This window comes from Lepidochelys kempii, chromosome 1 (genome assembly GCF_965140265.1).
Source record: "Lepidochelys kempii isolate rLepKem1 chromosome 1, rLepKem1.hap2, whole genome shotgun sequence".
NCBI lineage: Eukaryota > Metazoa > Chordata > Testudines > Cheloniidae > Lepidochelys > Lepidochelys kempii.
Genome location: NC_133256.1, coordinates 164,817,227 through 164,827,695, shown reverse-complemented (window position 1 = coordinate 164,827,695; position 10,469 = coordinate 164,817,227). Strand labels below are relative to the sequence as shown.

The 10,469-nt window shown below is 39.0% G+C and overlaps 1 protein-coding gene across 2 annotated transcripts in view; it reads right to left on the bottom strand.

Moving 5' to 3' along the window:
* Window positions 1–2,384: 2,384 nt before the first annotated feature.
* URB1 (URB1 ribosome biogenesis homolog) overlaps window positions 2,385–10,469 on the bottom strand; it is a 71,258-nt gene continuing 63,173 nt past the window's right edge. For both annotated transcript variants that reach the window (XM_073362312.1, XM_073362303.1), the window contains 4 exons: window positions 8,659–8,856; window positions 6,718–6,959; window positions 4,439–5,044; window positions 2,385–3,786 (listed from right to left, as the gene is read on the bottom strand). In XM_073362312.1, the coding sequence (XP_073218413.1) occupies window positions 3,581–3,786; window positions 4,439–5,044; window positions 6,718–6,959; window positions 8,659–8,856 (1,252 nt within the window). In that variant the 3' untranslated portion in view covers window positions 2,385–3,580. The remainder of the gene's footprint in view (window positions 3,787–4,438; window positions 5,045–6,717; window positions 6,960–8,658; window positions 8,857–10,469) is intronic.

The window sequence follows — 10,469 nt, the reverse complement described above, 5'->3', positions numbered from 1 at the left end:
CTCTATTATTTCTTTGACATTATATGTAACAGTTCAGTGTGATATGGAAACCTAAGATGGATTATTATTTTTTATACAAAGTCCAAAGAACAAGGAAATAAAATACGTTTTTAAATTACTTTAAGAAAACAATAGCATTATATACAGAATAAACCTAACCTGGAAAACAAACTAATATTAAATATACTAAAATGCAATCCACCCCTTAAAAAATGCTAAATACTTCTGGGGAAGAATAGCTTCCCTTCTGGTGACATTCCTACCTACACCAATTTCTGGGCATCTCAAGTTTACCAATCCTCTCAGTGTGGACTTTTCTTCACATACTTTTCTGAAGGTGAATGCTCCTCCTCGTGGTTTGCCAGGTTTCATGGTTTGCTAGAGTTCTACCCCCTTCTGTAGGCTACAAACTCCACAGCAGTAGGACTCAAGTCCAGTCCCTTTATATGCTTCAAAATCAAGCTGAGCTCCTTAAAAAAAAAAAAATCTTAATGCCAAATGACTCTCAAAGGATCCTAATTTCTACTGAATCAGCCTATTAAGAAACCTCCACTCTAGACGCCTAAAATTCTTTTCTCTTGTTACTTCAGCAACCCCTTGCTGAACCAGTCAGAATGCCCCAGGGCTGAAGTACTACCATTGAGCCACATCTTTCCTGGTCTACTTTAAATCCTGAGATTTAAACTGCTGCTAAAAACTAGAAATCCATTTCACACACGGTACACAAAGGGAAGTACTTTTAGACCCAATTCAAAGTCCACAGAATCCATCAATGGACAATGGGATCACATCTTTACTGAACTTTAAAGGCTTTGACCCCTACAATGAGAACTAAGGGTGACCCTCTCATGAAAAGCCCCATTGACTTCAGTGGTGATCCGTCGACACAGTTCTCATTGTAGGACCAGGGCCAAAATTGGTGACTTACTTTATTTAAAGTAGTGCAGCTCCTTGGTTCAAAATGTAGATTAGTTTTCTTGGGTATATTCATTGCATTTGTTTTTTATTGACATTGCTGTTATATCTTTTTAATATCAGAGGGGTAGCCATGTTAGTCTGCATCCACAAAAACAACGAGGAGTCCGGTGGCACCTTAAAGACTAACAGATTTATTTAGGTTTCAGAGTAGCAGCCGCGTTAGTCTGTATTCGCAAAAAGAAAAGGAGTACTTATGGCATAAATTGGTTAGTCTCTAAGGTGCCACAAGTACTCCTTTAGATTTATTTAGGCATAAGCTTTTGTGGGTAAAAACTCCACATCTGAAGAAGTGGGGGTTTTTACCCATGAAAGTTTATGCCCAAATAAATTTGTTAGTCTTTAAGGTGCCACCGGACTCCTCATTGTTTTTATCTTTTTAATATATTTTTAAATGTTAAATTAAGTGCCCACATAAACCGTTTACTCAGAAAGCATTTATAGTGGGGCAGTAAAACAAATCATTCAACAGATCATATGAACTTTTAAAGATGTTTGGCCACTTACCCAGTATTTTTAAAAGTACCTAATTACCACATTTGTAGAACAGATTGCAGCTCACCAGTTGGAAATCAACCCTTATTTTTAAAAGTGCCCAAATGAAGATTTGGATAAGCCCCACTGATAAAAGTCTATGTGAACTGTATGTCCTTCACAGGCCAAACTGTAATAATTTTAACTTGTCAGCTCATTTACATGATAAGGAGTTTCCTTCTGGTTAATGTTTTTGAAAGTACCATTTAAAAAAGAAATGTGTCTCTGTACCAGCATAAACAACAGCAATGTGTTAGCACAGGGATTGGCAACCTTTGGCACACGGCCCATCAAGGAAATCCGCTGGCGGGCCAGGACGGTTTGTTTACCGGTCGCATCCGCAGGTTCCGCTGATTTCACCTCCCACTGGCCGCGGTTCGCTGTTCCAGGCCAATGGAGGCTGCGGGAAGCAGCGGCCAGCACATACCTCAGCCCTTGCCGATTCCCGCAGCCCCCATCGGCCTGGAACGGCAAACTACGGCCAGTGGGAGCTGCCATCGGCCGAACCTGTGGGTGTGGCAGGTAAACAAACCATCCCGGCCTGCCAGCAGATTTCCCTGACGGGCCACATACCAAAGGTTGCTGATCCCTGTGTTAGCACTACATAAAGGTCTGAGAATAAAGTTTTCTCTTGGTTGCTGGGTGCAGCTCACACGTTATTTTTGGTATGTCACACCAAAATGGCAGCTATGGCTTTAATATCCTACTTCTTGGCAACAGTGAACTTTCTTTTTCAAAAAAAAAAAAAATGCTTTTTTTTTTTTTAATTGAAAAGAACATTCCCATCATTTTAAATGGTTGTCAAATTTTAGGCCTAAGTTATATGACTGCACAACCCCTGATGGGCCCTTTGGAATAAAATATATTTTCACTGAACAAGCAAAGAGAATGGTTTTATATTTTTTAAAAATCATCTTCAAATAGACTGATACTATGAATAAAAACTACAAGAAAATAAATTATATTTCAGAATATATTAACATATAAAATATAATGCCATACTATGATGTGAACATGAAATGTTACACTTGTATTAAAAACAGATTCTATAAACATTAAATGGAGTGTGTATATCTGATTTCACTTTGAGTTAGAAATCTGTACAAATCTATACCTATGCATAGCACATATGAGGCATTATAAAAAACCCTGTTTTACATTTCAAAGCTTGAAATGCAGTACCTCCATGTTTGCATATCTGAAATGGTACATTAAATTGCCCCTTCCAGGTCTTGTTCAAGAAATCTTTAATTAGATTTCATGAACAATGTGCAGCAGAATACAATTTGAATTGATGAGGAACAATTCATTTAGGTCTTGTTTTGGTCAATTATACTATTTTTTTTGGTCTTAATTTGAAGAAAGCAACACTTGGATTTAACATAAGTGAAGCAGTACCAAAGCCTTATGCTTTTACTGAGAAAACAGGCAGAAGGACCAATCATTATCCGATTGAAATCTGAGTCTTTAGACTGTCCTAGTCAGGAGTAACCTAGTGCATGTCACTGTTACACAGGAGACTCAGGTTCACATTTTTCTCTCTCTATGATGCAGAAGTTGGGTCTGCTTCAGAAACACTCATCCCCACTCTCTGGAAAAGCAGCGGTTAGGACACAGATAAGCACATAGAAGACCACCCCTCATCTCTTCAGAAGTGTGAGAACATAGGTCTTTGCCATAGTAATGTCTCCTCCTTGGTTCTGATGGCTAGGACTTGTATTCTCTGGCCAGTGGGGAAATGAAAATGAGTTTGGAGGCACTGCAGTAATCAGCAATTTTTCTTTTTAGTATTTTAGAAATTAAAAAATGTTTGCAGTATAAGTTACATCATAGCTCCAGCATCCCACCTTGCCCTTGTCTGCGAAAGAAAGAGCAAACACTGCTTGAATATTCTACTGCTAGATTCTCCATGTACAGAATTCTTTTAAGTCTTGCTCTCTTTTTCTGGGCTTGTAGAAGTGTATGGAAAAAACAAGTTAGATTTGTACACAGTACAATTCAAAGAGGATTTCATGGTTACCAGCAGTGATGACATAGGTTTGACATTTTGAGTACGAGTCAGTATAGAGAATTAATGCCCCAAAATAGCTAAATAAATGTCTTTGCAAAGAGATACCATGGCTTCTTCCGCTTGTCTGTGCATTTTCTTGTCATCACCATTTAATTTACCATCTGTACCACCACAGATCAATTTGACATGGCTTATAAACATATCTGGTTCCTGTGCTCCAAGCCAAATGTCCCCAATGTAAACAGAAGCCAGGAATACACAAGAAGCTGTGAAACAAAAGTGAGGAAAAAAGGAATCAGAATAGATACTCTTCAGTTTCAAAACAGTAACATGGAAAATCTATTTTACCAAACTTTCCCTTTCAAAACAGTTTTTAAAGCTAGAGTTCGCTAATCCTTTCCTTTAAGGTGATATTAATTTTTTGTGCTCATCTTGGACCATCCGCTTCCCACCTCTAATAGAAAATACCCTCTTTTTAGTGGAAACCTCGGACATCTTTGAATATAGCTAATTATACCCTTAGCAACCACTTTTGTCAACAAATGGACAGAACTGGTGTCATGCAAATCAGAACCTCTAATGTGACTTTTGGTGCAAGAATATTTTCCCAATACAACTTCAGATATTCATGTATATAATTCAGCAAGGCAAATTTAATCCAAGACAACAGCTTCTTTTGGGGACTGGGACTAATGTTATATCAAATATTCTTGTGAGGTGAAGACCATATTCTATATTAATTAATGACCAATAAGCCAAATCTTTCCCAAAAAGATAGCCTTCTGAAGTGATGATCCTCCATCTTAGCGAAGACAGATTTCAAAAACATTTGATGAATGAAAAAGATTTAAGTTCACAACTACTGTTATCTACTCCTCTGCCTTGTTACTGAGTGTAAACAAAAAAAGGACAAGTTACCTTTCTTGATCTCGTCCTTCTCTTTCATTGCTGACAGGCAGAACGTTTTCACCACCTTATGACAACTGGCGTTAGTCAATCCCTGAGTATCCAGAAAGTGAAGCATGATTGTACTAAACAAACAGAGCTCTTCAATGTTTGATGACTTCTCTTTGTTGGCTTCACAGATTCTGTTGTAAAGCTTAAAGATACTACTTTTCAGTGTGGCATCCCTAAGAATCTCCCGCACTACCGGAGGGTGTGGCAAAATGTTACTGTTTAGCCACTTGAGAGTGAAAAATACATTTTGTATATTGAGGCTATGATCCACCATGGACTTCACTAGCCATTTGGTTACTATGTAAGCAATTGCACATGTAAGACTGATAGTTTCATTCTCTGGATCAGTAGATTCAAGCCGTTCCTCTGGAAGTTTAGCAAACGGGGCTGGATAAACAGGCTCCCAATGAACCAATATGGACTCCAGATGGTCTCTGCATTTCTCTAAGTTTGAGACCTTCAGCTCTGAGTCAGTTTCTTCCTCTATTTCTACCACATCCATTTTCCGAACATGGCGAGATGAAGGGCGAAATGGGACTTGACCTTTGTTCTTTTCTTTAATATTTTCTGTAAATGGGAAAAATAAAAACAAGTCTCAAGCCCTCCAAAAACCTCTCTTGTCACTATAATGCAGGGAGGATGGCCTTGTGTCATTACAGCTGCTGGGAGGTTGCAAAGAACATGCTTCTGGCCTGATTCAACAACCCGACCTAAGTGAATGGAAGTATTTGAGTACCTAAAAAGTTAAGTTACATGCTTAGGTACCTTGCTGAATTAAAGCCTCTAATTGCAAAGGGTGAAATTATTTCACTAGGGCCCTGATTCAAAGCTCAGTGAAGCCAATGGGTGTCTTTCCATTGACTTCAATGGGCCCCACATCCACAGGATGTAGTTTGGCCCTGATCTCGTGAAAGCTTAGACTTTCATGTAAGGTTATGTGAAACTTTCAGTTCAATTCATTGCTAGTTATATTATCAAAGCAGTAAAGCTTGTAAACAGCAGCAATGCATTTATTCTACTGCATCAGTATTGAATGGGGTATTGTCAGAGATCCTAATTCTGAAAAAGCTGGAAAGTCATCAGAAATCGCTATTTTGCAATAAATGAAATGGTTTTAAACCAATTTTGATTACTAAAAAAAAATTAATATCAACCCCAGCAGGTGATTTTAACAGCAACATTTCATGTCAAAGGGAATTTTTGTGACTGTCTTATAAACTGCTGAGGGCTTGAGAATGAAACTGGACACAATAATTGATCTTTAACTATAGAAATGGTAACAAATGCAAACATAATTCACTAAACTAAAATTTTATGTGTGTATGTGTGTGTATGTTAATAATATGGCACAGGCAAATATACAGAATCCCTAGAAATACCTAAAAAAAATATTTTGACATCTTTTTAAATTTGATGGGCTTTTAATATATTGTACACATTTTGTTAAGTGACAACACATTCTGTAAAAACTACAGTATCGCTGATCCTGCTGTACTGGATTAAAAAAAATATACACCTCTTCCCGCTCTCGCCCCAATATCTTTATATATTACTGAAATGGAAAGAGCGGTAAAAAGTTTAAATTTGCCTTTCACTCATTGTGCTGTTCCTTTACTTTTTGTATTTCTCTCAGCAGGGACAATGAAAATAGACTAGTCAATTTCCCTATACCCAGTTTCAAATCAATTTTGTTTTTAGGTTCTCATGCACTCTCAGAACACTGCAAGGCTTTGGCTGCAAATGCTGCAACTTTATTAAATGGAGGAGACCACCCAGCAAAACTGTTTGGGTCAGAATTTCATCATTCCAGCTGATTAACCAGTTGGCTTCTTGATCAGATATTTCTGTTGCAAGGCTTATACTCACTAACAGAACAGGCAACAGATACAAACAGGCTGCCAAAACTCCAGAAAATATTGTCCACACAATCTGCCACAGTCATTATGTCATTTTGTCAGACAGAATATTTTGAACACTTTGAGTTTATTATGGCAAGCTGATGACTAAGCCTCCACACGATTTTTTAAAAATGGCATTTACTTTCATGTGAAAATATAATACAATATATTTTTACAAACCACAATACTTGATTTATTACTGATTTTTTTTCTTACTTTAAAAGTGGTTTCCTTTGGAAATCTGGGTTCCTAAAAGCTCTCAGAATCCACTTTTATTTGTTTAAACAATGTTAAAAATCACTGCAACTGATGTGCTTTTAAACCAACATTTTTAATACTTACTAAGCAGCTCTTTGACTTGATATTTTTGAGCAATTGTTTGCACATCTTCTTGGAGCTGCAGATTTCTTTCAATGATGCTCCACTTATGCAAGAGCATGAGGACATCTTTGTTTGAAAGGACACTCTCATTTACAGTAAATCTGCCCATTTGTCTGAAGGCCTCAACAACGGTAGCTCGGTATCCTAGCACAGAACTGAACGTACTGAAAAACTGAGTGACCGTGGCAAAATCCAAGTTGGTCCTATTTCAAAAAGGAAACGGAGATTTTAAAAAAATTCACAAAATATATTTTTCTACATGTTAACCAAAAGCTAAGAAAAAAGCTAAATACATGGCTATTTAAAGTCCTCTGATTTTTTAAATTTAGTTTCTTAGAATGCAAGAGACATTTAATCTCACTCTGACTGAATGTCTGCTGCTTCTCTCCATTCGTGTCTGATGGGACAGACAGACAAAAAACCCCACATACACCAAAAATCTGCTCTGCAGATTACCTGCAGCCTGGAAAAGGTAACAGTAGAAGCCAAAGAGCACACAGTAGTGTGGGAAATGCTCTGGTGCTTCATCTAAAAGTATTTATTTTACATTAGTTTTCAAACTTCAAGAGGGAAGAACAAAAAATTTATTTTTCATGATGTGACAAACACCCATCTGAATGAATGGTTATGGTGAAATTACACCACTGCTTATTGTTCCAAACATCACCAGTTTCCTTGTCATCTCTCCTTGCTCACCGTGACCTGGTTTGTCTGTTCTCTCAGCATAAATGTCAAAAGACATCGGGGAAGACTGTAAATCCTTTGAGAAAGGGACTGTCTTTTTATTACATCTGTATTCTATATCTCGCACAACTACTATTATTGGCTAGGATTTTTCAAAGCCAACTATGCGAGTCAGCCACATACTCACGAGTATGGAGCTAACTCCCTAGTGTCAGCTTTAAAAAGCTTAACGATGACTATAACTATTTATTATATGTATGGTAGCAACTAGAGGCTGAGCTCAGTGCCCCACTGTGTTAGATGCTGTACAAACAGACACACTCCCTGCCCCTAAGGGCTTATGATTTAAACAGAGAAGACAAGTGATAAATAATAGTAATAAATCCTCTTTCTCTGTCAGTCGGGCAGCTGGTAGTCAGTCCAGATCCAAGGAAATTTGCACCCAACCCCCTTCCAGCTGCCAGCACACAGACAGGCTTCCCCAGGGGAAGAACTGCCAGAGCTGGAGAAAAATTTTTCTGGGTAACATTTTCAAAAGTGACTCAGGCACCTGAAACACTTTGTCATTTTTGAAAATTTTGCATTGTTAGCCTATACCTCCCTATACCACTTTGCCCGAGCCTGATTCTCCCACACAGACCACTCGCTAACCAACGCTGCATCAGGTAATGCATGCAAACCCAGTCAGTGGGGTCTTCAGAAGGTATGGACCAACCCTCAGTTCCTCAGGGGTATTTAGGCACCTAGCTCTCATTGATTTCAGTGGGAGTTTGGAGTCTAAATATCTTTGAGGATGTCGCCCAAACATCAAGTAGGGGCCCAGCAGAACCCATCCATGGAGACTGCGCCACTCGCTGTCCAGACTGTGGCCACTGCTCAGGCAGAGTGAGCTTGAAGCTTTTCAGGGAGTTGAAGTGCTGGATTTTGGCTCTGATCTAGCAGGAAAAGGACAAATTACATAATGCTGCCCTTTTAAAAACTACACATCCAGTACTTAGAACATGAGTCACCTTACAGTCACCACTTCATTGTTAATATTTTTAAAAGCAAAATCTTTCTGCAGAAGTTTCTCCCCTCGGGTTCATTTATCACCATTTAAAATTAAGGGGAAAGGGCTAATTTATCAGAGATTAGGTGAATTCATGTTGGCCTAATATATTTCAAACTGAATAACAACGTGATCACATAAGCCTGGAAACCTGATTGGAAAAGACTTACCGAATGTGTTTAACAAGCATGATCAAAACATACAGAAACTCATTTATAAACTGAAGAGGAAGGAACTTCTGGTTCTCCTGCGGCTTTTTTTTGCAAGGAGTTTGAAGTGGCATCGCCCTTCCTTTGTTTCCTAAATTTGTTATCCACAGAGTATGGACTAAGGAGATTACACTGGTTAGCACCTTGTTTTCTAGAAACCTGAAAGACAAACAAAAATGCTTTTGTGGAAGGCAGAAACTGACCCGATCACCATCCAATCCATCTCCTAGAAGGAGATGCATGTTGGCATTTGGGGCCCTGAACATGTAGGCAGACCTGGATTCAATGGAGCTCCAAGTGGGTTGAGGATTCTACCCAGGTAGAACTCATTGCAGGATTGAGACCTTGGTTGCCAAGCTTCACCCATACATTGAGAATGCCCAACATTTCCTGTTTGGATGGCATATAATAAAAAACACTTCTATGGGTGGCAGTGTAGCCTAGTGGATACAGCATTGCTCTGGAATTCTGGAGACCTAGGTTCTATTCCCCACTCTGCCAGTGGCCTACTGAGTGACCTCAGACAAGTCACCTCTTTTGTAATGCTTTATGAGAGCTACATATTAATTATTATTATTATGAGGAATTGACAGAGCTTTCTGGCAAAGGTCCATAAATAGAACTAGTGATTTTTGACTCAACTATATCTTTCATTAAATCTGAATAATTTTCCAAAGCAATCCATAAAACTGAAAACTACGCAACGGCCACCATCTGTTTTAAATCAATTAATGTTTAAAACAAGAGTTTCTCTTATGGTTTGTATTAAGGATTTTTCATTTGCAGATTACACCAAACTGGAGGGGTTGCAAGCACTTTGGAGGACAGTATTAGAATTCCGAATGACCTTGACAAATTGGAGAATTGGTCTGAATTCAACAAGATGAAATTCAATAAAGACAAGTGCGAAGTACTTCACTTAGGAATGGAAAAATCAAATGCACAACTACAAAATGGGGAATAACTGCCTAGGCAGTAGTACTGCTGAAAAAGGATCTGGGGGTTACAGTGGACCACAAACTAAATATGAGTCATCAGTGTGATGCAGCTGCAAAAAGGCTAATATGATGCTGGGGTGTATTAACAGGAATGTTGTATGTAAGACACAGAAGATCATTTTCCCATACTGCGTGGCACTGGTGAGGCCTGAGCTGGAGTACTATGTCCAGTTCTGGGTGCCACAATTTAGGAGAGAGTCCAGAGGAGAGCAACAAAAATGATAAAAGGTTTAGAAAACCTGACCTATCAGGAAAAGTTAAACAACAACTGGGCATGTTTAGTCTTGAAAAACATAATACTCTTTCAATATGTTAAGGGCTGTTATAAAAAGCACTGTAATCAATGCTCTCCATGTCCACTGAAGGCAGGACAAGAAGCAATGGGCTTAATCTGCAGCAAGGGAGTTTTAGGCTGGATGGTAGGAAAAACTTCTTAACTATAAAGACAGTTAAGCTCTGGAATAGGCTTCCAGGGGAGGGAGTAGTCACCATCCTTGGAAGCTTTTAAAAACAAATTGGACAAATTGGCCCAAGCCGCTTCCCGCAGCTCCCATTGGCCAGGAACGGTGAACCACGGCCACTGGGAGCTGCAGGCGGCCATGCCTGCCATCAGGCAATGTAAACGAACTGTCTCACAGCCGGCCAGCAGATTACTCTGACAGGCCGCATGCGGCCTGCAGGCCATGGGTTGCCCACCACTGCTTTAGGAGGACAGGTCAATCAATCTTTCTTTTTCCATTAAAAGATCTATTATAGGCGTCTGCACTGTTGATC